At 46.5% G+C, this 26,736-nt stretch overlaps 1 protein-coding gene and 1 long non-coding RNA gene across 7 annotated transcripts in view; one reads left to right on the top strand and one right to left on the bottom strand.

Annotated features, from left to right (window-relative positions):
• ADAMTS9 (ADAM metallopeptidase with thrombospondin type 1 motif 9) overlaps window positions 1–17,386 on the bottom strand; it is an 83,203-nt gene extending 65,817 nt beyond the window's left edge. For 2 of the 5 annotated variants that reach the window (XR_010652050.2, XM_065845689.2), the window contains exons 1-8: window positions 16,961–17,384; window positions 16,448–16,839; window positions 15,007–15,169; window positions 2,504–2,790; window positions 1,461–1,544; window positions 1,237–1,358; window positions 812–852; window positions 587–692 (exon numbers count right to left, since the gene is read on the bottom strand). Coding sequence is in view for 4 of the 5 variants with exons in the window: in XM_065845689.2 (XP_065701761.1) it covers window positions 587–692; window positions 812–852; window positions 1,237–1,358; window positions 1,461–1,544; window positions 2,504–2,790; window positions 15,007–15,169; window positions 16,448–16,839; window positions 16,961–17,054 (1,289 nt within the window). In the remaining variant the exon portion in view is untranslated. Of the gene's footprint in view, window positions 1–586; window positions 693–811; window positions 853–1,236; window positions 1,359–1,460; window positions 1,545–2,503; window positions 2,791–5,031; window positions 5,148–15,006; window positions 15,170–15,275; window positions 15,416–16,447; window positions 16,840–16,960 lie in introns of those variants that run through there. The other 3 variants (XM_065845690.2, XM_065845691.2, XM_071813266.1) reach the window with 3 other exon arrangements.
• Window positions 16,835–23,048, top strand: LOC136105831 (uncharacterized). Of its 2 annotated transcripts, XR_010652051.2 has the most exons (5): window positions 16,835–17,022; window positions 17,515–17,691; window positions 17,784–17,897; window positions 22,695–22,786; window positions 22,872–23,048. It is a non-coding gene; the product is annotated as an uncharacterized lncRNA (long non-coding RNA). The 2 variants fall into 2 exon arrangements; XR_011740770.1 differs by lacking the exons at window positions 22,695–22,786; window positions 22,872–23,048 and having other exon boundaries at window positions 17,784–19,351.
• The last annotated feature ends 3,688 nt before the right edge of the window (window positions 23,049–26,736 follow it).

Below are 26,736 nucleotides of genomic sequence, written 5' to 3'. Positions count from 1 at the left end.
CCATCACCTGCCAGACACGCTGGGTAAATTCCTTCCTTCAGCAGCACCATGTGTGGTGGTGGGCCAAGCTGTGGCAGGCTGAGAACCGGCTCTTGGAAGAGACTTCAGTCCCAAAGCCCAGGTGAGATGTGCCTGTGGAAATTGCCCCGGTCCTCCCCAAGGCACCCAGCACATCCCAGCCCTGGCAAAAAACCTGGCTAGTCCCAGTGACCTGGCCAAGACATCACAGCTCCAGGGTAGATGCTGCTGACATCTGCATGTAGATGTGAGAAGATGCAGTAATAAGAGGCATTTTGTTAGTTCTCCTTCCCTGCTAATGTGCTGCTTGGGGTACTCCATCACTCACCCTCCCCAAAATGTGGGTCTGCTGGTTTTACTGCTCTCAAATGGACTTCAGAGCACCCCACCGCCTCCCAGAGTCACACCACTGCCTAATTTTCCTCAACGGTACATCTCCTACCTGACTACATTCATCTCTTCCCAAATAATTAGGCTCAGCAGGTACAAAGTCCTAGGCAGGCTGGCAAGCCCTAGCTAGCATAAGTCTTGGGTTATTTAAATGTAAATATATTTACATAAAACATACACATGGCCAAGTTCATGTGCTATTGTGAAAGCAGTGCTCAGTCCGTTATCTTCACTAATTGAACAGCTCCTGTACGGGTCACAGACCGTGCCCAGCTCCGCCAGACCTAGAAAAGAACAAAAAGGTTTACAACAGAAAAAGAAATGTCACCCACAGTTCGGCAGAGACAACTAACATTGTCACTACAAAAAAGTTATTAAAAGACAAAGAAAAGTTTTTCCTTACCCAGAGTATCACATTTGTCGTGCGCTCTACAAATATCCTGTCTGAAAGCAGAACAGACCTGACACATTAATTTTCAATGCAGCAGTGAGTTAAGGTACAAGCAGAATAATAACAATATCCAAAAGCAATGCTTGGTCCTCCAATGGACCTCCTCATGCTGGCTTGCCACATCATCCATAGTCTGAACCAACTCCCTACCACAGTCAGAGTTTTTCATCTTATGGACAGTCCTGGAAGTCTCAAAGTCAGCCACCACTATGCTGGACACATTATCCCAATTCTGCTCACAGTCACACTGCTCCCACAGTTGCAAATATCATTACATCTACATCAAAAACTGAATATTTCCCAAAGCTGCATATATCACATGCTCACAGCCTCTGACACACAACTGGCTACAGTTTTACTGAGAATATTCACCATACCTGGTAACAAGCACAGCTGTATCATGTTGAAGGTGACTTCCTTCAGGGTGGTTCTGGGATTGCTGCCATTGGCAAAAGTTTTTCAGTGTTGTCTGGGCATTGTAAGATATTGCAGGACCATCCTAATAAGCAACACACAGAAATCAGGTATTTCAATTATTCATCATACAACTCACTACAAATGCCACCATCAAACAGAAGGGGAAGAAAATAATTTCCATTACCTGTTCATTATGTATCACGACCAATTTCACAATAACAATATTAATTAAATTTCCAATACTTGGGTCTCTGTAAATAGAAGCCACCTGTTTAAAAAAAAAAAAATAGTCAGAATTATTGCTAACATTCAAGGAAACAAACAATTAAGGCAACACACACGTTTTCCATTTTGCAACTGTTGTTCTCCTGAGCTGCCCTTCTGCCCCACTCTGTGCTTTGGTGCTACTTGGAGAGACCTCCTGCCAGAAGCACAATTTTAGAATGAAACAAGTCTGCTGGTATCGCAGAAACCAAACATTTCCTTTTGCTTTAACACACATTTCACCAAATTACAGGATCATTCTGCTCTGAGATACAACCACTGACTAAGATTGTTACAAGCAACTTATTTTCTCAAGTGTCTCATTTGGACATGGACATTTTTAGATGACATGTTCACTGCACTTCCACCCTCTAATAGGATGAAAATCACTCCAATGACACAACTACGTTGGATACTTACTTCCACTCATTCTGCACCTACAGAACTGCCTGTTTAGAGGCTGCACTACTGCATCCTAGTCCCAGCAGCTACCAAAATCCTTGTCCTCAGCCTGGAAAGCCAACCCCAGCACTATGTTAAGGATCAAGATGACCACAGGCTCCTTTTCCTTGCAACTGCATAACCTACTAGGCATCAGTTCCTTGGAAGGCAGAGTCCTCAAAGTACCTTTTTAATTCAGTTGCTGTTTCACATGGGCTTAAATAAAGAGCACAGCACGTGGACTAAAGGGCTAGTGATCTTTGTTGTACTGCCTGGGGTTCAGAAATCTGAAAGGGAGAGGTTTGGGAAGGGATAGGAAACGTGATGGGTATGGGAAGGAAGAAGATTCCAGCTAGTGCTCCCCAGACAAGTTTTACCAAGCTTTACACTAATCTCAGCATTACATCCATGCCTGGCTGAGGCAAACTGATGGTATTGCATATGAACACAGCAGAAATGGGGCTCTGTGTCTACCAGAAAATGATTTGTGAGTGAATCTACTCCCCTTAGTTGAATACTCACTATTGACATTAATGTTAAAACATAGTGCTGTAGATTAGCTCCATGGTAGGCGACCATCCTGCTGTCAGCCACCACCATCACTTCCACAAACCGAGGGTAGGAGAGAAAACGCTTTGTCCGTTTGTGGCTCTTCTGTTCAGCGATGTTCCCAGTCTTGTTGCGATCTGCAGAAAACGAATTCACTTCCAGGCTGTGCTTCAACATCTCCATGTCAGACAACATGCTGCTTTCTGCCCACTGCCTTCTCCAGTGTTTCCGCTTGTTCTTTTTGTGACTGTGTTCATGATCTATGATTTAAAAGCAGACGAAAACATGAAGCATAACACATTCCTGCGCGAATAAGGTTAATGCCACATGCACGTTATGCCAAAGCGCCTGTTTATTTCAATGAAGGGTTCTAGGAGGCTTGTTCCAAACAGCTGACCAGAACAGAAGCACTCTGTGGAAGCCCACCATGTAACCCAACATCTGAGGTTTTTCTTAAAGTAACCTTACGGAAGCCAATGGCAACTAAAGGCGGGCGTTCCTGTAAAGGCTTTCCTGCAGCAGAGCTGTCTCCCTCGCGCAGGAGGGATGGAGCCGGGGCTGCAGTTCAGTTTAATGTGACGTTAGCCCAGCGATGGTAATTAGCCACCGCGGCGGCAGCGTGAGGATTCTGGGCACGTCCAAGGTGGCCAGGAAACCACAGGAAACAAAGGTTCAAATCCTGTATTTCTAACTGAGGCATGAAGGACGGCAGGATTTGGCCTTCATAGCAAAGCAATTATATATGATTTATTTCTGTCTCTAACAATAACATGGCTGGGCTTCAATTCCCCCCCTCCCTTTATTATTCTGTGCTACGGGAATGGTAAAGGTCATCTAATAGCACAGCTGCCACTGGCTAAAGAATAGAATTCAGGAAGTTTCACATATACTGCTTTTGATATTCAATTAGGCCAAACATAAAAGCAGCCTGAAAATATACTCCATGCTGATACAAAGACGACAAAGTGAAGAGGGAGAATAGGCAACTAAAACATATGGAACATGTACAATTAAGATTTACCATCTGATTAGTATGTAATTATAGCATTATTTAAATGTAAGAGCAAAATCAGTCTTATTTGATGCCACTTAATTTTTAATCAGTTCATCGTAGGAAGTACCTAATTGAATGTGATTCATCCATGAGAGACTGTTTGCTCCTGCATTTAATATAAAGCCAGATCTGAACTACTCATCTAAGACTCCAGGCTACAACCCTCATAGCTCTTTTGTAGCTTTAGTTTAATTTCATCACGGTGGTGAAAAACATCACATTTCCTTATCTGACCCACTGAGTAGGTCAGAGGAAGCATAATAGTAAGGAACAAAGGAATATTCAATGCTCAGACAAGATTGAAATGATAGGAAACGTCTTGGCTATTTTCCTGTGTAGTTTCCCTTTTAGGATATTTTGTAATAATTTCCAAAAAAAGAAATATTAATATGCTCTCTAATATTGAGGCAGGCAAAGGAGGTCAGTCTGCTTCTACCTATCTGAAAAACACTATCCTTTTGCCCTATGTGTAAATAGGCAACAGAGCATTTAAGAATTCAATCCTGTTTACTCTGCACTAAGTCCTATGAATTGCCCTTTCTCAATATAGTCCAGACCACCTTAATACAGCAGAGATTCCGCAGCTATTTGAGTAAGAATTCGAGAAAGCCAATAGCATTTGTGGTTATAATTGGATTGCCCTAGTTCCTCCACGCTAATCAATGCCCTTGGCTTGGCAAGGTTGAGCTCTCACGCTGGCACGGCTTCGTGGGCAACCGTGACATTATCCCGACTCGCTCGGTGCCAATCAGTGCAGGAAGCCAACTCTGCATACAAATAAATTAAAGGTGAGAAGAAGACCAGACTGAGCAGAACGTGCTAACCTCAGCCCTTCAGCCATCTCCCCTCCTCTCTGCACCCTCTGCCAGTCACTTAAGTTTCCCTTTTAATAACTAACTTCCAAAAGAAGCAGGTGCTCAAGGAAAAATGCATTAAGGATGGTGGGATGCTCAGCAAGGCTCAAGTGAGGCTGAAGGCAAGGCTGCTGTGCAAAGGCACAGCTCTTCATCATCTACCGCAGCAGTTCCCAGAGCCCCACATGGGACCACGGGGCTCAGGTGTCTTCTTCTCCGGCCAGTCTGACAGAGGGAGGTTAGATGGCAAAAGAAGACGGAAGTGCAAAGGATTATTTGAAGATGTAGCTGTTATAAGAGATGTTTAAAAGAAAGGAACTGATATTCAGCAGCCTTGCACTGAAATCCTGCAGGTAGTGTTGTCACATGCTAAAAACCAACCAACCAACCAACCAAACCCCCCCAAACCAAACAAACAAGAAACCAAAAAAACCCCACCAAACCAACCAAAAACAAACAGACAAAAACCAAACAAAACCACAAACAACAACAACAATCCCAAACCAAAAAGCAAATAAACAAACAAAAAAACCCTTCCACAAAACCAGAGAGATCCCATGTGAAATGCCAAGTCCAGTTCCAAGAGCCCCAACCTGATGCACCACACAGGAGAACCAGAGCCCACCACAGCCAAGTATGCTCAGCACAGAGGAAAAATGACCTTCCTTTCTGTTGTAGATATCTGGCATGTTGTTACAGAATCACAGACTCATTCAGGTTGGAAAAGACCCTTAAGATCATCGAGTCCAATCATTAACCTAAACCTGCCGAGTGTCGATACAGTATCAGTGTACTTCCCCTGTCCGGCACACAAATCAGTCAGCCACATCACCCCTTCAAAAATCAAGATTTTTTTCCAGGTATGAAGTCACCTCGACACTTACAGCACACTATCTGGACAAGTCACGTAAAGTATGTTTGCTAGCCTAGTTACTGTAAAACCAAACACAAACGACTGGGGATGCTTTGCATGTAAAGCCACTCCTGGACTTTGATAGTAGTGAACTGTTATCTTCACTCATCTTTCTTCCATATAACTACGCTAAGAGATGGCACACATTCACCTGTAAAAAATTAAACACTAATGGCAGTACACTGCTCTCAACCCACCCATAAAATTCACCCCCAGCCTTAACGGGAGTTGCTCACAGGCACTGCCAGTACTCCCTGTGCTTGATGCTGGGGATATCTCGCTCCATCACGATGGCCACAACAGAAATGCTCTTACTGCCTGGTGCAGCATAAAGCTGTTTAATCAAGCAGAAGTGAAAATCTCTCACATTACATAAGAAAACTGCAGTTTTACAGCAACAGCTTCCTACTGCCACACACACCACCAAAAAAAAAGTGTGATATTTTTCCACCTGGTTTTGCTTTTTTTTTTTTCTTTTTTTTCTTTTTCCCCTATTGTGTTAACATATTAACAGAAATCAGGAAGGAAAACGGTTTGCTTGGCAAGCTCTCAATCACTGCAAATGACCTGAAAAAACATCTGCATACATATGGCAGTAATTGGATGGGTTTAAGCAACAAAATATTTTCTTTAATTTGCAGAAAAAACAAACCCCAATGAGTAGACAAACACTTTAAAACTACGCCAACTACAGATCAATAACTCTAAGGCAAGCCTACGCACCTACTCAACAGTTAATACTCATTTAAGAGGTGGCTAAAAGGCTGCTGGAATAATGTCTGTTTTACTACTTGCTTTAATAAGACAGTATTTGCACTGTCTTTAGGCAGACCTGGAGGCGTATGTTCATTTTTCTCCTTAGTTTCTTCTTTTTTATGTGGGACTTAAAAGGAGACCCAGTCCTGTGACAGGGATGTTCCTTCCTGATGGCATCTTCCCACCTGTGCCATTTATTTTTGCTTACACAAGAAGCTTCTGCCCAGAGCCCATTGAGCTGATTCATGGACGATTCCTGCTGATTATTGGACTTTGGATCTATCCCAAGGGAGAAGGCAGGGGAGATTCTGGCCCTGCACGAGTGCTTTGCCTTCATGAAAGGGTGACAGGGCAGAGCCAGGGACTGCTTTGGGAATAGTAGCTACTGTTATGCTAAAAGCAAAAATTAAAAGAAAGAGCAATCGCTTATCCTAACAGTTCTAATCTTTTCCATTTCTACATTAACTTGTCCTTAGAATAGAAAGCAATTTGCACAATTAAATAAGACATGTGACAATGCAAGCAATTCCAGTTCAGCTCCAAGTTCATGAGAGCTGCACATAGCAGGGGAGAAAGGAGAGAAAAAAAGCCAACCAAAAAACACACAGAAAAATTAATCGATTTCTCAAGCTAATAACATTAACAACCTCTCCCTGCTAGAAAAGGAGCATGGTCTTTTCAAACCAACTTACCATCATATGTTTTCTCAATGTGTGACCTAGGATTTTTAACAGAAACTTTGCTCCTCAGTGGTGGGCCCATGACACTCCTAGACCTGCTCTGATCCAGCTGCGCAGATGAGAAAACTATTGTTTAGAAGTTAGTTATTTATTACGCACCTCCATAAAGCAGATCCAAAGGCAGTTGCGATCCCTCCAGGCAGTCAGTCAGAGTGTGACCTGCCTCCCTCGACTCCCAAAATATTTGGCTTCTACAAAAAAGTTTTCTTTGCTACCAAGAGAAATATTTATGTGAACGGATCACAAACCCTCATGATCCAGGCACACCTACTTGTTAATTTTCTTGCCTTCCTCCACTTTGAATTTTGGACATATGCTTTACTAAGTAGCTTCCTAGATGCCCAACTGGAGCAATGTTCAGATCCTTGGAAAGGTCCATGTCCAGGAGCAGCTGCTGCTGAAGTCAGCTGAAGCACAGCGCCTGGGAGTTGTGTTTGTAATATCGCAAAATACTGCAAGGCCAGAAAGCAATTCTACAGAGCATGGGGAGTTTAGACCAGCATGAAGCATCACTGATACCAAGATCAGGAGTCCTACCGCTGCAGCCTGGTGGCTTTGGCTATGGAGACTCCATCCTTGAAGGAGCCAAAGCTCAAGGCAATGCTGAACTCACCTATGTTTTTGGGGTGATCCTGCCTTTCTTCCTACTGCTTGAACCAGAACACTTCAAAACCACAGACTTGTAGTTAGTACCAATCAGCTTCCCTCAGGAAGAAAAAATTCTCTGGTTTTATATCATGCAAACACCAAAGACCACACATACTCTGGATGCTTCCTTCTCTGATGATGTATGAGAGAATACATTTCAGCTTTAAAGAATTTCTTTCTGCCTAAGGTAAAAAGTTGCACATGAAAGCTATCAATTTTGCACAGTAGACAGAAACCAGATTAGTGAACAAAACAATAAATTGCCTCTTTAAGAAAACAGAATACGTGAGCTGAGCACGTGGCAGAAAATGATTCAAGATCATCTTACACACAAAATAACTGGGTAACTGTAGCTCATAACCACAAGGCACAAAAGCACCACTGAATTGGTACAAAATTAGTTTAAGGTATGGCTGACACAAAGTTACAGTGCTGAAAAATCACTGATACCATTTCCATAATCTACCGGTTCAGAAAGAAAAATAAACTAGCTCTGTAGAATGACTAAAAAAACCATGGTCAGATACCTTTGAAAACCATCCTGACACTGCAAAGTGCTGGGCAGTTTGCTGAAGTACATCCCAGCGTTTCACCTATGAGCAGACAGACATCTGAACCAGGCTGTGGGTCAAACCGGTATGAATATACCACAGGCACACTGACACACACCGGTGGCATTTCAGCACACCAGGAAAAGAGGCAGAGCTGCTGCCGTCTGCACTGCCGGGGCAAACTGAACCTGTTTACCTGCAGAGCTCTGAACCTGCATCTGCTGAACCTGATCCCTGCCTTGCAAGCCACCTCAGCACCCAAGCCCCTGTCCCTGTTTTCTTGCTCTTAATACAATTTTTCAATGCATAACAGTCGCAAGTATATCAACACGTTATCTGCACTCGTGTCTAGTGGCACCTATGAGGTACTAGGCCAACAAGGACAACATTGAGATCACCGCATCTCTGGACTGACAGCAGAAGATGAGAAAAAAATATCCCATAAGAAAGAAGCTTTGCCACAGGGATGCTGGTAATGACACTACAGGCAGGTGGGAAGACAAGTCACAGAACAGTCAGCTTGTTTACTTTCAGTAGCATATGCCATGGGATGCAGATGGAAAATACCAAAGTGATACCTCCCTGCTTCTCCCACCTGCCTTTCACCAGATATCCACATAGGTGATGTAAAAGTAGACACAAAATTACAAGAACATCCATTTTGATTCCAGAAGAATAATTCCACTCTGTTCCTTTATCATGTCTAAGCTACAAAGCAATAACAAATCAATAATAATTTGTTTAGACACAATCTTGATCTTCCACCATTAGGGAAATAAACTTTCGTGCCCAATGGATGCTTGATACATTTTCAATACTAAGAGTAACAACAACAAAACGTGTGCACCTTGCTTATAACTCACATTGAGAAACTGTCACACAAAACTGTGGTTATAGGATCTGTATCATTCGCTGTGATCATTTTTTTTACCTGAAGTCAGTCCAATACCCTGTTTCTCTTGCCAGTACCACAATAACATATCACAAACATTACAGCCTGATCCCTTCCCCAACTCAGTATGGGAAAAACTTGTGTTTGACATCCCAGGCCCATCTGACCAAGTACTAGTTGGCTGTTACTGTGCTATTGCCTCAATAGGAAGCCAGAAATAGAATTAATTACATTAGCATATGGTACTTGTGACGTAACTCTCTCATTTGCTGTTTTTGGGAGGGAAGGAAACCTGAAATAATTACTATATGACTATAAATTACAACTCACTTCCTTAAAACAAGGAACTTTTCTGAGGGAAAGAATGAAGCCGATGTTTTACCCTGAGGCCAAAACCAAAGCTGACAGCTTAAACAGACTTTTGAAAGAGCTCAAGGATTGCTCAACCTGGAAGCAAAGGCTTAGGAAAACCTCCCTGCAGATCTTCTGCAACTCCACAGTTACGTGACACCCAGCAGGACACAATTTGCCTGAAAACCTGCCTGGAAACCGGACACCTAGAATGAGAAATTCCACTGGACGAAGGACTTGAAAACCAAAACACGGTCACGGTAGGAAGCAAAAGGAACAGCAAAAATACAACACAGCTCCAGACCAACAGTTTGACTGCAAGACATCTGGAATTTCACCATGAACCACTCACAAGAGTACAAACATCAAGCCCTGAGGAAAAGGCTTTCAAAGTTTCTGCCTCAAAACTGCTATAAAACAAGAATGTAACACATATAAATGGCCTGTAGAATAAGTATGAAATTCTTCACCTCTGGCCTGTTTGGCCCTGTTCCTCACCATTGCCCTGTCTAACATTGGGCATATACCTCAAACCACAAGAGTCCATCACCCACCTTGCACAAACAAGAGGCCACATTACATGGGAAAGGACAAAGTCAGGCTTCAGCCACGGTGCCAGACCCTCAATACTTTCCCCCCAGGTCACCTCCCCAGTCATGACACTTATGACACATTAACAAATCCCCACCCTGGCAATCTCAACCCAGCCACCCCTTCCCAAGGACGTGAGAACACGGTGGCAGGACCATCTCCCACTTGTGTCATGGCTTCAGCAATAACTTCCTGTATAGCCGGGTGGCATTTGGAGAGAGATGACAACCATCTGTAAGGGCTGAGCAGGCTGGTGGTAATTATCACACAGAAAAGAGATTGCAATCATTCTGCTGGCAGCACCAGGCATTTGCTTGCTCAAGACACACAGCAGCACTCCTCTGCTCTGGTGACTCCCCAGTGTCACGTTCAGTGTGAAGGGTTGTTAAAGTTACTATGAAAGGGTAATCTATTACAAATTACTCATTAATGCAACTGAAAAATCAGTGACATATTACTGATTATGCCCGTGTCACGCTAGCTCGGTGGAAAGACTTGGTTCACGCTGCCAATTCGTCTTGCAGTTAATTACAGCAACTTTCTCAACAAAACTTACACACACACTCAGCTGCTTTTCTCCTCCTCACCTGGACGAGCACACGGGCCTTGCCTTTTTGGAGCTGCTGTGCCTGGCTGCACACATGCTGCCTCCCGAGTGCTCAAGCCGCTTTAACGCTTTGCAACGCAACACCTTGTTGCAAATTTGAGAACCTTTTGCCTCCATTTCCGGCAGGTCCTGGGACGAGCTAAGCCTCCAGGCTGTGCCCCGTAGTCATCTGTGCTGGTAAATGCTTGGTGGTTTTTGGAAAGCAACCTCAGCAGCCAAGTCACCGGGTTCTCCTGTCTCCGCTGGCAGCAGGTAGGGACACAGCCAGCTCTGCACAGGTGACATCTGCTCCATCCTGTACTCATCTGAGCCCGCTTCCAAAAATCTCACCACCGCAGCACGAATTGCTGGAAGGCTTCTTTGCTGGCTACAGCCCCTTGGCTCTCCTCCAGAAACAGAAAAAGCTCTAATCATCTTCCTACTAGCTTGGCACCATCAGAGTGTTATTGCTGCTTCTGCATGAGGAGTTTTGCCCGTGGTGGATATTCCCACTTTAAGCGCTCTCATTAAGGAGCCAGGACTTTGTACAAGATGCTCACAGGCAGTTCCAGAGCCGGTCTAACACCAGCCTTAGGATGGGCACAGCTGACCAGTCTGAAACAGCCAGCACTCCCTCTATATCTGGTCCTTGATTTAATCATCTCAGCCACAGATGAGTCTTGAATATAAAAGAATTATGAAAAATGAGACAGGAACAGGGAGGTATTTTACTAAGGAAGCTGAGAAGGAAACAGAAAACACAGATGTGGAGAGCAAAGTGAACACAGTGGGAACAAAGAAAGAGCTGCCCAAAAGAGTTCACTAAGTCACAGTACAAGCTGCAAGGAATTTGCAAAGTTTGGAGCAATGAAATAGCTGAGCATGGAGCAGAAGTGGGGAGATGAGAAAGACCAACTCTTGCATTTATTACTCATGGCCACAGGGCAATTGTGGCTCAGTGCCATCAGATAGGTAGAGGTCGCATCTGCCTCAGAAAAAGGGGCGGCCAACAGGCAAAATGACTGGGTAAGATCCAGCAAAAATATAAAGCTATCACAAAACCCAACGAAACTGGAAGAGCACCAGGGAAGCCAATTAACGAAATGTATGTATAAACATACCAACAACAAAAAGCATGGGGAACGTGAGAAAAAGGAGAGGCAGCAGAAAGGGACACGAGACGCAGAGCAAGAGGTAGCCTTAAGTGTTTTACTTAGATAATGACCAGAGGCACTGTCCTGTTGGCATCTGGAGCTGGACATCTCTGCGAGAACAAATCTTTGGGGTTTCACAGGGAAACCGCTGGGTAGGGCTTGCTGGTCGGCTACTGGCGAGAGGTCAGACTGGTGAGGGTGTGGGAGAGCTGCTGCCGGCCTCCCAAAACCGGCCAGCACGGTGGACACAGCTCCCCACGGTGCCGCAGGATGCAGCTCCGTGCCTTTTATCATCGGAGTCATATTGTTCCTCCGCAGGGCGCAGGAAAGCTCCACTTTCCAGCTTCGCAATGAGCCACTTCCTTTTCTTTCTTTTTTTAGGATCAGAATTTCTTTTCTTTTCCTCCTCCACCTCAAAAAAGCGGATATTTAATAATTTGGATCGGAAGAGCTTGCTATCGTGAAGCGATGGGTGGTAGCGGCGCTGCACCTAGTGACATCACGCCGTGAGCCTGGCCAAGTCTTCATCCCATCAGGGCTATTCAGTAAAACACAACTAATTACTCTGCCAGATCCTCGACCAGATGACAAATTGATTCACGGTACTAACTAAAAGAAGGGAATGAGGAGAAATTGCACCATTTCCTATGACTGAAACTACATTAACCCATTACCCCAAGGAAAACTTTGTCAAAAGTTTTTATTGCAGCAGTTGAGCTATACACCAGACGGCTGAAGTGCATTGCCAGGAGACCTCAGTGTTGCGCTATGAAAGTTCATATGCAGAGCACAGTTTACATTTGATATCCATCAATGTTTCTGAGGAGAGAGATCTTTTTTTCAGAACATCTGCAGAGTATCTCATATGTCAGAGGACCTACAACTGTCATCAGAAACTGCTAATTAAAACTTAACAAAATCAACTACCTGTTTTTCTAAGCTGACCCGAGGACGCTGAAAATGAAAAGTAACACCAGGGAGACCACTGGAAATGAAAGCTTTTACTCAATCTGTCAGTCAGCTCACAAGGGAAACTTTTCCTGGATACTGCAAGAAGTCTATAATTACATCATCACGGCAAGGGCTCACCAGTATGTTGCTTATTAATCATTTCCAGGAAGAAGACTATCAGAAAGCCATTCTTAATAGCACCACTGCCCGGCAACGCAGGCTCCATTGCTCACTGCAGGGTGGTTACTGCAGAGTTCCCTTGCATGAATTTCCTCTTCGAGCAAATTTCAGTCCGTGCCAGAAGCTTGCAATGTAAAGGCATCTTTTCACATGTTCTTCTGACAAAAGGCTGGATCAACACAACACCCTACAGCTATAACAAACTCTCACAAAACCACTTTTCTCTGGTAGGAGCAACAGATGCACCCCATCCAAACCAGTGAGAGCTGCTACATTTTTTCCCTTCGGCTCCAAAGACACAAGGGATACCATCTCCACTAGATGTAATCCCAGAGGGGAACACCAAGGTTCAGCATAGTCCAAGCTGCCCTGCACCTGCTCCTTAAACAAAGTGACCAAGGCCTGTTCATCAAACACGTATGACCAAAGCATCATTCCCTATCAAAATTTTGGACAGTGGTAAGAGGGAGAGATAGAGATGACAGAAGGGCAAGCAAGACTGTCATACCTATTTGGAGCCCTTAAACTTGTACTTGAGAAGCTACAACTCCTCTCTCCACTACATGAAGTAACTAAGAAGAGCAAGGAAACAAAGACAAGCAAGAAGCAAAACACGCTGGAAAAGAGAAGAGATACACACCATGTAGGTAATGCTGATAGGGTATTATTCTTGTGAATCATAACCCAAAAGAATAATACCCTAAATAGAGGCTGTGATACATGTAAGCAGGGTGAAATACAGCAGACTGTTAAAACGGCACAGAGTAAAGTCCACAAGTGAATGTGAGAGCCCTCCCAGCTACCTTTGCTTCAATGAGTCCTGTGATCTGCTGCTCCGTTCCTCCAAGGGCTACTGATGCAATGTGCCAGATTCCGTGTTTCTTTCCAACTGTTCTGAGTCTCCTGCATCTGATCTCAAAGAAGGGAGCAGAAACAGCTGGAAGAGAGAAACCAGAATGGCATAGTCCAGCAGCAACCCTTGGAAGAACAAACAATGACAGCCTTGTGAGAGGTACCATTGTCCCCCAGCACGTATGTTTGCACATGGACGTGTATCCGCGTGTTTTCTAGAAGAAACACATGTTGCTAGTGCATCAGCCCTAGCTAGTCACAGAGCACCAGAGCATCTTCTGGCTTTGCATGATCAGTGCAAGCTGACCAGGACAACAGCTCAACAGCATGGCCACAATCCACAGTCATGGGTGTCAAATGAGTCCAATATGCTCAATACAGCCCAAGTTTGGCACCACACTTCTATTCCAGTGGTACCTTTACTCCCTGAGCAACTCCACCCGCTTTGCAGCACATGAGCAGCTCACAGCCTGCGCAAGGGAAGCCAGTCAAGGTCTACTCTGTTGGGCTTTAAAGTTCCTGTAGATCTAGCTGCAGGCCAAAGGAGGAGGGCAAAACAGCAGGTGAAACAGGAGACCGAAGGAATAAGCTTCTTCAGACAGAATTTAGTTATTTGCTGCCAAAGGAGAGGATTAGTTGTGAAAATCAGGAAGTCAACGAAGCAGAGAGCAGCAGGAGGCCACTGCAGATAATAGGGACAGTAGGAGGAAGGCTATTGCTCACCAAGGCACGTGAAGTGGAGATAAAAAGGCTTGTGCTCTTTCATATGTGCAAAGACTAGAAAAAGGGAGCAAGGAGGTCAGGAAGATAGTGCTGGTGGAGGAAGGGCCGTGAGGAAAAAAAAGCCTTTGAAAATGAACCATGAAAAAGTGATTAATAAGGGAAGAACTGTCAGGGTTGGTGTTAGGACCTTCTCATTTTCACTAGAAAAAAATAAGATGTTGCAACTCACAACCAGATTTGGGAAAGGAAGACCAGGAATACAGCAAGACTAAGGCAGAAGGATATCATTTAAAGGACAGAAACAGAATTTTAGACAGAGAACGAAACAGGTAAGGGTAGTTAAGAATTACACATAGGAGAAGACAGAAGGTTTAAAGGCTCATGGGATTTTAAGGTAAGACAGCTCAAAGGATCTCTTGCCAGCCTTACAGCAGGAATGAAATGGAAACCATAATATTTTTCCTGACCACAACTTCCTTATAACCGATTACTAGAAAGCACAGGCACACCATGTTTCTCCAGGACAGCAGCACCACCGCGAGCCCAGTCCTAGCACACGTGGTACCATTTCTAGAGGGGTCCCTCAGACTGACACCCCACGCAAACCTACTGGCTTTTTACTGCAAATTTCTTCCCTTCCATAAGCGCCACATAATAAATAGCAGTAACAAAATGAGTACCTGGAGTATCGCAAGTCTGCCTGTCCCCTGAAGAGTTGGTCGGAGATGTCCGGTGTCGATAGACTAGGTGTGGTTTATTGTGCTCTTCTTCATACTCCTGTTCTTCGAGCGATAGCAATGGTTCTACGAAATAGTCGCCATCATCAGATTTGAACGTGCCTAGCTGAGAGAGACCAGAGAGGGGCAGGCAGTCAGCTTTGGGTAATGACAAACCATGGGGCAGGACTACTCAAAAAAATGAGTGGTTAACAAGGGACTTGCACAAGTACCCAGTTCTGCAGCCACCCCTGCAAAGGCACGGGCTGGAGCACCAGCTCCCATCACATCCACGCCCAGCTGCACTGCTCCCTGCAGCCATCCCTCTGGAACTTACAGAAAGCAAGTCATTAATCCACAGAAAGGGAACATGAGAGGGGCACATCTGCCAGACCTTGTCCCTATGCCAGTGACATTTACCAAGCCACCCCGGCCCAGGGGGAGATGATGCTACAGTGTGCTGGAGGCCTCAGTGCAACCCCATCACGTTGCACTGGTTTTCATACAGCAGCTCTCCCCAAGACAAGCTTTAAACTCGGACATAAGGACCAGAGGAAGGTATCCAGCCAGTGAAATCCCTGCTTATGAGAAGACACCAACACTCCTAATTCCATGTGATTATGAATGTAGTGATTTAGCAAGTAAATAAGAGATAACCAAGACAAAAGAACATCCTGTAGTCATCCTAGTCTGGGATGTATGACCAGTAAATGGAAGTCCTCCCCAGCCACACACATGTGCACTAGCCTGGGTAAACACTTTCACCCAGGGGAGCTCCTGGACCAGAAACCACCAGAGACCTCCCAAGGGAGCAACTGGGACAGGCACGGGGGTGGAGAAAGTCACCAGGGCAGCCTGAAGGGTCAGCTCTGCCGGGAGCCGCTGCTCATCAGTTTGCCAATATTCCCCTGTACTGAAGAGCATCAGGATGGCAGGAGGAACCAACAGGCAGCCTGCCTTCTTCTCTGCTCAGCCTATGCCCGGGCTGCAGGACGGCGCTGGGGTCAGCGCTGCTGGGGAGCCCCCAGTCATCTCTTTGCAGCCCTCATCGGCACCCCGGGAACAGGAGGGTGTCCGTGCCCCGGGTCTACGCCCGCTGATCTGCCCCCACGGGGTGCCACTGGGTGGCAGTTTTTCCCCCAAAACCCGCGGAGCAGGAGAGGTTCACCCCGCTGCCAGAACCTGACGGAATAAGAAAAGCAGGGTGGGAGAAATCCCAGACCGGGCTGAGCCAGAGCAGCCCTATCCCGCAGCCGGAGGGCGGGGGGAAGGGGCCGTCCCCATCCCTCTGCCCACCCTCCCTTCGCCCTGCTCCTCCTCCTCCTCCTCCTCCCCGCTTCCGCCCCGGCGCGCCGCCGCTGGGCTCCCGGTGGGGCCGGAGCTGGGAGCGGGACGCGGGTCTCACCATCCCGGAGCAGAGGCTGATGACGGCGGTGTGCCGCGGGCGGGCGTTGACGTGCCCCCGGTAGAAGCAGTGCTTCACGTCGGCGTCGGCCGCCTCGGCGTAGAGGCGCCGCTGCTCGGCGGCGGGCTCTCCCAGGAGGCTGACGGTGAAGAGCGGGGCGATGAAGGCCGAGCTAGCCGTCAGGTTGAAGAGGAACTGCTGCCCGAAGGCGGAGAGCCTGTAGTGCGCCTTGGGGGAGGCAGCGGCGGCGGCGGCCGTCCAGGCGTCAGGTCCAGCGCTGGTGCTCCGCCGCCGCCGCCTGAAGTGGACATCGGTGGGAAAGGGCTCGCCAAACTCATTCACCCGGGTAGGAGTCACGATCTCGTACTCGCTGAGTTTCTCCAGCAGCTTGGCTGCAAGGGAAGAGAAGCACATGCCCCTGAGCAGGGAGGCCGAGCCCCCCCAGCCCCCGGGGGAAGGCAGCCCACCAGCCCCAAGGTTCGCCCTCCCAGCCCTCCCCGAGCACACCCTTACCTTGCCTGGGGTGCAGCTTCTGCCTCCTCGCTCCTGTCCTCAAGCCGTCGATGAAGAGCGTGGTGAGTGCCAGCGCCAGCGGCGCCAGCTGCATGGTGCTGCGCGCTGTCCTCGGAGGAGCGCAGCCTTCCCCTGCTCTCCTCGGGCTCTTTTGCTCCTTCTTCCTCCCCCCTTTTTTTTTTTTGCCCCCTTTCTCCCCCTCCCCGCCCCCTCGGTGAGCAGCTGGGGGAAGGCGCTGGAGCCGGGCGGCGTTAGGGGCGGGCGGGCCGGCGGGGCGAGGGGCGCCGGGGGCCGCGCATGGTGCGCGGGGGCGACGGGCAGGGACCGACGGGCCGGGACGGGGCAGCCGGCCGCCCGCCCGCCTGCTCTCCCTCGCTTTCCGCTCTCCCCCCCAGGTCGGGCTGGTGGACGGGGCGCTCCCGGGAGCCAATTTAAGGGGGCGGGATCCATAGATCAAGCAGGAGAAAAGATCCCGCCCTGCAGGAGCAGGGACAGCCCTTCCTCCTCTCGCCCCCCCCTCCTCTTCCAACATGTCACTTTCTTTCATTCCCGAGGAACGCCGGAATCGCAGGTTTTCGCCAAGAGAAGCCCTCACTGTAGCTGGACGGGGGGGAGCCTGGACCCCCGGCCCGGGTGGCTGCAGCTGCTCCCCGCCGGCTGCTTCACAACGTGGGTTTAAAAACGCGAAGTGTCCCAGGCACAGCAGCACTGGAAAGTGCCTGATCTGCCAGGTCCGGTGAGGAAGAGTCCCTTTCCTCTCACTGAGTGACAGAGCCGAGTCTTTTTACATAATTGTGTTTTTTTTTTTTTTTTGTTTAAATAGCTCGAAGAAGTGTACCAGCCATCGAATACTCCTCCTGACAGCAGTTGCTTGCATCTCCATTTCTCAGACAGGAGCTGCTTAAACCAAGTTATAGTTATGATGCGCAGTCTTCAGGTAGCCTGAAGGAAAAGAAGCATTCTTTCCTTATCTGAGTTTGTTTTGTTTGGCTTTACAATTTGGAAGTTTTCTATACAAAATTAAGACATCCTTTACAGCTAAATGTAATTAAGTATTGTCTTCTACCTTTCCTCAAACCAAGACTTTTTTTTTTTTTTCTCCAAAATGAGGAAAGATGCAATAAAATTTAAAGCCTGTAAGGCAAGGTGAAAGAAAATAGGTGGAAGTTTGAATTTCCACTTCTGTAGAAAATGTCAAAGTTCTGTACTTTCTTCACTCAATTTTTGTACAAAGAACAGAAATGTCAGTATTCACTGCAGAAAGGGAAATCTTAAAAAAAAAAAAAAAAATCAATTCAGAATCCACTACTGGGCAAAATAGCACTGCCCAGCTCTTTTAAACTAACTTCTGAAGCCCTAGGAACCTCAACCATTAGCAGTAAATTATTAATTTTGTACAAGGAATATAAAAGTCAAGTAAGCAAAGGATCACCTGCAAAGCCATTTGTCTTTAACACTGCAGCTGGCTGGCCAGGGCTGCTGGGCAGGTCCTCAGCAGCAGCTTTGCAAAGCTGAGCATGGTGCAGGAATCTCCACGTTGGTGAAGACCCACGTCAATACATCTTTAGGGCAAGACCTAGCAGCACAGCCTCCCAGCATGGCATTGTGCCCACACTCATAAACGATGTTTAATTTAAGCATCAGATGCTTGCAATAAGATAACTCACCCATATTGGCTTCAGGGGTTTGGCAAAGCTAGGCTGCTTCCAGATTCGAGTTGCCTCGCGTGCAGTCAGCGCTGGCAACCGTGTTGGTTCTTCTCACTGTGTCCATCCTCAGGGCTGGCATGAGCAGAGCCATGGCTGCCTGATGGTCCCCCAGTTCTGGGGAGCAGAGGCGTTTCCTTCCTTCCATCATGGGATGGAAGGTGGTGACATGCCTGTTGTGGAAGGCGTCATCTACTGCCAGGAGCAGCTCTTCCCAATAACCAAACATGCTTGTATCTCTGTGCACTCACCTGTCTATGAGCAAACCTGGACCAGATTTTCTTGTAATGCTCTAAAGGGCTTGTACAGTAACATCTTCCTATCCTAGCACCTAATTGCTTGCTCATGCACATGCATGAAGGAGGAAATCCACAGAAGGGGAGAAAGACCAAACTATTCTAAAAGAACTTCAATCTGCAAAGCCTGCTGGGGCTGCCACACAAACCCCTGGCTTGCAAGGCCCTTCCTGGCTCATCACGAAAGCGCATGGCATCTCCACTCGTCCTATTCTGAATTGTGTCCTGGTTGAGTCGGAAAAGCCACTGAGATCCTTCAGCTGCTGGATGAACAAAAAGGGGAATCTTGGAACATCATCGCACAGCAACCCAGCCTTCCCTCCAGACATGTTTCCTTGCTCCAATTCTTTGGGCTTTATCTTGTCATCAAATAAATAACTGAACTCATAGCAGGAGTAATATCTGCTCCCTGAGCTGCAGTGTAGCTCTGCCAAGATAATGGGAGCACCCTGTACATTACCAAACCCATGACGGTCCTCCAGTGCCTTCCCAAATCTCCCACACATGCCCCAAAGCTTTCAGATTTCACAGGGAGAGGTATATGGGGTGACTGAGCTTGGGATAGGGCCCCAGATGTTGTGGCAGGGAAGGAGAAGCCATATCCCAAGCTTAGGTGGGTGCAGACACATGTCCTGGGAGTGCCGGTGCAATCCACTGCTAGCAGTTGGGTGTGTTGAGTGATATCGAGCTGCTGGTCAGCAAAGGGGGAGTGGAGAAAAGTGAACAGAGTTGCCTGAGGAAGGAGAGTGTGAAAAGCTGAGCATAGCATTAGAGCTGAGTCAGAGGGGAGGGAAGGAGGCTTACGTGGAGCTTGTCCTGCCGACATCCTGGGGGAGAGGGGAGCAACCTTCGCTCATCTCCTCATCTTCAGATCAGGATGCTATTGGGAAACAGGTCTGTTGCTGTTCTGTCTGGATTGTAGAGTGCCCCCGGGCAGCCACTGCTGTCCTTGTTTCACAAGTGTCCTGCATCACACCACTCCCAGCCTCAGCGTCCTCTTGTGCCGGGTCCAGTGCTGGTGGGAGCTGCCTTGCTCCTGTTCAGCTCACTGACACAAGAAATAAACAAAGTTTTGGTAGGTGTTTTTTTTTCTCCTTAGTTTTCTATCTGGTAGCCAGTTAATTTGGCTCTGGGTGGTTGAAGATACTCAGGAGCTGGCACAGCCTGAGAAATGCCAGCAAGTACCTGTGACTTGAGTGGGCTGGATCCTTTTCATTTTTGGCACTGAGCTGAGTGGAGCGAGGTTGTCTTGAGCATCCTCACAGGATCGTTCACTGGTCCGAAATCTTAGCACAGACAGACATGAGGGTAGGCAAGAAACAAAACCCCTCCAGTCCTTCAGAAGAGGGGAGCTGACCCAAAGAGGAACTAATTAGGTTTCAGTTACGAGGAAGAGTTGGGAGTGGACTGATGTGCTCCCAGGACAAAATGCTGGCTTTTCAACAGCACTAAACTTGTTCTAGGGGCATGGCACTACCTACTTACAATGCCATTTCCATTCATACACGTCAGAGTTGTACGTTGTGCAGCATTCTAAATCTTTACAGCTGGAGATTAGAAAGTGCAGAAGGAAAGCTCTAGTGTAAGTAAATAGATGATGCAGAGTTTAGAGGAACTAAGCTACAATCTTAAATTCAAATAACTTTCCTATTAGGAATGATCTGCTAATACTTACGGTATGGTAATTGTGCAGACTCCAAGTCCTAACCCTGTCAACAGTAACCTCTGAAAGCCCATACCTACCCATGGAAAAATCCCTTTAAAACACTGGGAATATTGCCTACGTAAATATGGCAAAAGTTGAGCTGCAAATGCTGCTTCTATAAACTATGAAACGAGAACTTGATCACAACAGCAAAACTTCTGTGGGTAATTTAAGGCAGTGCAATGCTGCTTCAAGAATGCACTCAAGGAGCCCAGATTTCCTGCATTTTTTGCACTGCTTTTCACCCTCATTACCATTTCCTTTTCCTCATAGGTGAGGGCAAGCCCCAGTCACTCATCTTTGTTCTTTTCCACTTGGCCTCTCTGGGTCAGCGTCATCTTCCTTTATCTGCTGCATCCACTCACTTGCCCAATGATTTCCCAGAGGGCAGACTGTTTCCCTTTGATGGTTGCTCTTCAATGCCACAAGATAACCCAAGACAGTAAACATTTTCGCCTCGTGTCTAATCTGTGTGGGCAGAAAGTGAAAGATTTCATTCCCTTCAAACAGCCAACCACTAGCTGGCTGGGTTTGTCTATTGCTCGTCTGCCTATGCTGGTCACAGGGATACCACTCAGTTTAGGAAGCTGTTCTGCTCTTATAAACACTTCTCTTCCAAGGAATATTTTCAACAATTGTGTCAAGGCTGGCTTGTTGTTTTAAGCCTTTCCCAGTTGTTTGGAGGGGATGAGACTTGCAGGTTGTTGGTGTACTTAGTTGTCAAGCTTGTTAAATGTGCCAAGGCAACTCTTTTTGATCCTGGTTAAAAGGATTTAAATATACAGTTTAACTAATTTGCAGTAGCCATTTAAGCTCCTGCTTCCTCTGTGGGGCTCTCTGTTCTTACTCCGAGCCATGCCCCGTGCAGCATGCTGCTGCCATCGAGATCTGAATCACTTGGTTGTTTTGAGTCTGCTCCTCTGGCCCACTGACATCTGGGAAGTGGTACCTGCCATTCACAGCAATACCAGCACAGCACTTTTGTCACTGCTAGCATAGCTTGTCCTCTGCAGGTTCGTATCCTGGTCCCCATTTTAGGGTGAGTGGCAGAGGGAGATGTGAAATTATGTGCCTGGATGCTGCAGAGCAGAATTCAATTCTTGGTCCTGTACCGATCCCCTGAATGCTGAGATGTGCACGTGAAAGCGACTCATACAAGGTCACCAGGCAAATAAGACCTGAATGTCCTCCAGCCTGGTCCCAGGTGACACTGTGTTAACTCAAACATCTTCCCAGCCAGTGCATTGCAGCAGGAGCTGTGTCCTGTGGGACCCATCCCACTGCACAGAGGTGCAAGGTTGGTGCAGTGGAAATTCAAGGGTAGCCCTGTCCTTGCAGACATCATTCCTTCCTCCTTGCCTGGGTGCAGAACCACCATTTGGGAACAGAAGGTGAAGGGGGACAAGCAAACAAGGTTCTTGTATCACTCCACTCACGTGCGAGGAAACTGGCTCTCAGTTTGCCTTACAAACAACTTTGACCCTGGAAAACAGATACACGAATAGGAACTAGGGACTGGGTGGGAAGAAGAGCAAAGCCCACGTAGATGCTGCAAATGTGTGGGATTTTCAGCTTCAGGTCAGAATGGATGGACGTGAGTATCCCTTGAGGCTTCTCACTTAAAACTGCTGGTTCCAGCTCGCCCCTCCCCTGCTCCCAGCATTGCCGCAGACTGTTTGCGCACCGAGCCTTTTGCTTACTTCTCTTATCTTCCTTGTGGGAAATGCATGCTCAGAGCAGCCCAGCTTCTTGGTCTCACTGCAGCCTGGCAGTTCCCTTGGCCTGGCAAGCATTTATAGATCCCATCCCCTATGCTTTTTACTACAGGTAGCAATGCGGGGCAGGTCCCTAAAGCAGATGACAAACACTAAATTCTGGGTCTTCCCATTTTTGTGCAAATTAAGCCATCAAGTTAAACATTATATTGGTTTATCTTTTGTGTTTGACATGCTATAAATCAAACAGGAATTGAATACACTCCTTTTCACTTTTGATATTACGAACATATCATCTATGCTCTGTTCCAGGTGCCTTTGCCAAAATGTTAACAGTAATACTAGGAGGACTAAACAGAGCAGATGTTCTGTAATCCCACATCACAAAGCAACCTGGGAATGTTGTAAGTTCTGCAGGTACAAAAAGCTTTGCCCCTCAAGCCATGTACTTTTATTCATATAAGCTAATTATCATAACAACTCTTAAAGGTATCACCATCACCTTATGAAGAGGAGACTGTGATGGTCGGTTTGGCAAAGGACAAAGAGTCGTGGAGCTCTGACCCTGTGATCAGTTCCACCCTCCCACTCAAGCCTGCATGCAGCATAAGTGTACAATGTAATATTTCAGTGCAGAGATCATTAAACTGTAAAACTCTTTTAGGAGCATTGCTTTCATTCTTGCCCCAAATAGTAAATTGTCTCCAGAGATAATAAAATACAAATATCTATTAGAAAAAGAAAAAAGCTAAACAGCTTTACAGATACTGAGTTCTTTTTCCCTAAAATCTTTGATTTCCTTAGGGGTGTCACAAGGTAGCCAGCTAAAAGCAAAGACATCTCCCTGAGGGAAGCATTTACAATGCTGTATTTGTAAGTAGGAAGTCCGCACCAGTCATAAAATCATAAAAAAAGTCACTGGCTAAAAAATGTGGATGCTTTAGGCCTAATCTAGTTTCTGTCAAAATTCATCAACAAGACTTCCACTGACTTGGAGAAGTGTAAAATGGGTGCTTCCACGTCATTTCCAGGAGCTATTTTACAGCATCACAGTCTGGGCAGGAACAACCCCAGGTTCCAGTATAGGTTGGGAAATTACATATTAGAGAGCAGTGTAGGGGAAAGGGACCTGGGGGTCCTGGTGGACAGCAGGATGACCATGAGCCAGCACTGGGCCCTTGCGGCCAAGGAAGGTCAATGGCATCCTCGGGTGTATTACAAGGGGGGTGGTCAGTAGATCGAGAGAGGTCCTCCTTCCCCTCTACTCCGCCCTGGCGAGACCCCATCTGGAATATTGTGTCCAGTTCTGAGCCCCTCAGTTCAAGAAGGACAGGGAACTGCTGGAGAGGGTCCAGCGTAGGGCAACCAAGATGATTAAGGGAGTGGAGCATCTCCCTTATGAAGAAAGGCTGAGGGAGCTGGGGCTCTTTAGTTTGGAGAAGAGGAGACTGAGGGGTGACCTTATTAATGTTTATAAATATATAAAGGGTGAGTGCCACGAGGATGGAGCCAGGCTCTTCTCAGTGGCAAACAATGATAGGACAAGGGGTAATGGGATCAAGCTGGAACACAAGAGGTTCCACTTAAATTTGAGAAAGAACTTCTTCTCAGTGAGGGTAACAGAGCACTGGAACAGGCTGCCCAGGGAGGTTGTGGAGTCTCCTTCCCTGGAGACATTCAAAGCCCGCCTGGACACATTCCTGTGCGACCTCTCCTAGGCGTTCCTGCTCCAGCAGGGGGATTGGACTGGATGATCTTTTGAGGTCCCTGCTCATTAATATCCAATTGACAAGCATACATACCACCCAGGATTTCATTACCAAGGTGCAACAACTTGAAAAAAAATCTCTCTCTCTAACTTGGAAAAATGGCTGTGCTACCCCCTAAGGTGCATCACCAAAAAAAAGAGCATTTTAAAACCATTGCCCGGGTCACTGAGGGTTGCCCACACAGACTGGCACAAGGAGGGAGACAGTAATTTAATGATAGTTCCATTGCTTGGTACAACTGCTGGCATCACATCACTACTGCAGCCAGAATGTGCTCCAGACCAGAGCAGTGAGTGGGATTGCTCCCCTAGGTGCTAAAGGAGCAAGAGATAAAGTGCTGAAATGCGATGGTGCTTCCCACAAGTTCCTGACTTGCTGAGTGCAAGATGTCCTGAGAAAGGAGATCTCTCTCCTCCTACATGTGCTCCTACACCCAGTTTCCTCATTTCCTCTGAAAGCAGCGTTGATAAGGAACATACTAGGGATGCTGAGGTGGTGGAGAGTCAGCATAACACATAGGATTTGGTCTCTTCCCAACTACGTTGTGTTTGCTCAGCGAGTGCTGAGCATGCTCCGTTTTCAGCCATGTGCTCTGCAACAACCTGCCTCTTTCTCTTGGTGGCTCTTGGCCGACCCGAGCAGTTGGGCACAGCTAATGCAGGATCTCTCACACCAGGTTTGTACCTGCATCGCTGCTTTGCTGTCAGGTGCCTGCAGCCTTGGCTTTGTTACCTAACTTCACTGTCAAGCTCTGCCTGTGCAACCAAAATAAGGCACTTAATGGTAGGAATTCAGTGTTTCTGAAATGATGGGGTTTAGGTGAGATGTTAAGGAATGGGCTCAGAAGTAGCTAAACGCAAACAAGGGAGAACAAACTCTGGATGATCTGCAGACCTGAAACAGTTGTCCTCCCCTTGCCAGCTGTTTCCAGCAGCCATCTCTGTTCCATGGCTTCCTACCTTCTTTCTCACTAAATACCATTTTTGATGGCAAAATCTGTGTAGGAAGAAGCCTGGAAGCTCTACGTTCCCCTTGCAGGTGCGGGGAGAGCTACACAAATGATGTGAATTGGCTGCAGCCTTCATAACCACATTCATGTCATGCCACTCAGCCTGAGCCGCTGTAGAGAGAATTAATGGAGTGTAAATCCCTATTTGGAAATACACCGCGACTCCAGCTTCTCCCTGTAACTCCTTCACTCCCTTCGCAAACCACATAAGGAAGAGATCTCCCCCAAAAAACACAGCTGGACATTTTGGGCCATGATAGAAAAAAGTGGAATATTCGACACAGCCAGAGCTGCCTGGCTGACAGGCTCAGAGTTGGCTGCAGTACTTCCAAGGGAATCCATAGTCCTGAGACTAAAGCCTGCTCACAGCAATCTTCTTTCAAAGTTATTGTATGCCTTGGCTACAAAGATAAGGCACCAGATGGCTTGGGAAGAATTTTTAGGAGACAGTTTTGCTGGTGTGCCTGAAAGGATCTTGAGAGTTTACGTTCACAATAGACTATTTCTTTGGAAGCAAATGTTTGTCAGGATCATCAGTTTTAATTACTCAAAATGTAGGCTGTTTCTAAATGCAGGCAGTGTTAAAAGAAGTGGGTTTTTGTGTCTTCATTTTTTTTCCTGAAGAGAGCAGTGCTAACAGGAATCCCTTCTTTTATAGATAGCAGATTGACTCATAGAGACTAACATAAGCAGTTTTCATCCCAAATAGTATCCTGCAGCACTTTCTTTCACTGATAAATTATTCATTGCACAAGCAGGGATTTCATTTTATCCGTTTTCAGTCAAAAAAAGTAAGCAGTTAATTTTGTTAAGTCTAAGCACACAAATACATAGATAAGTCCTCAAAATTCCCAAGACATTTAAACCAAGCCTTACTTTGCCTTTTGGTTGCAAGGAAGGATAGGGTAGGATTGCTTTCCATAAGGACTCCAGGAGGGATATACAGTAGAGCTGAAAGAATTAGGTAGCAACCTGCCAGTAACAAAAGTATTGCTTTCAGTCACCTACATTACTTCTAAATTGAGGTGCAATAGACTTTTAGCACAGATTATAACACTATTACCTACAATAACAAGGGCTAAAATTGATGACACCAGGAACAGAGCTCCCCATACCCAGTTTGAGGGCACAATCTTTTTTCTAGCCAGAAGTGTTACTCAGACATAGTTAGAGGATTTGGGCCATTTGAGCCTTCCTAAGAACGACACCCCCCCTGGAGCTCCTCATTGCCTGCAGGTTCACAGCAGACGTGAGGTGATGTGCATGTGGACAGCTCATCTTGTATGCCTGGAGATACAGCAGCTCTGCTAAGAAGATAATTTGCAAGTATATTTGGATAGACATATATTTTTCAGGCCTCTCTACTTCCTGTATACACTAGAATACATATAACATTACTGAATGTTGGCGATGGGAATCAGGCTCATGTTTGTGAGCCAGCTGTTTCCACATTTTTCTCCCCATGTTTTATCAGCTTAATGCTTAAATATCCCTAACATTTCCACCCAGAATTTTTAAAGGGAGGAAGCATGACTTGGAAATGACTGTAACGTGAATGGATTTGTTGACTTAACTG

This window comes from Patagioenas fasciata, chromosome 10 (assembly GCF_037038585.1).
Source record: "Patagioenas fasciata isolate bPatFas1 chromosome 10, bPatFas1.hap1, whole genome shotgun sequence".
NCBI lineage: Eukaryota > Metazoa > Chordata > Aves > Columbiformes > Columbidae > Patagioenas > Patagioenas fasciata.
This window is presented reverse-complemented; position numbering and strand designations above follow the sequence as displayed.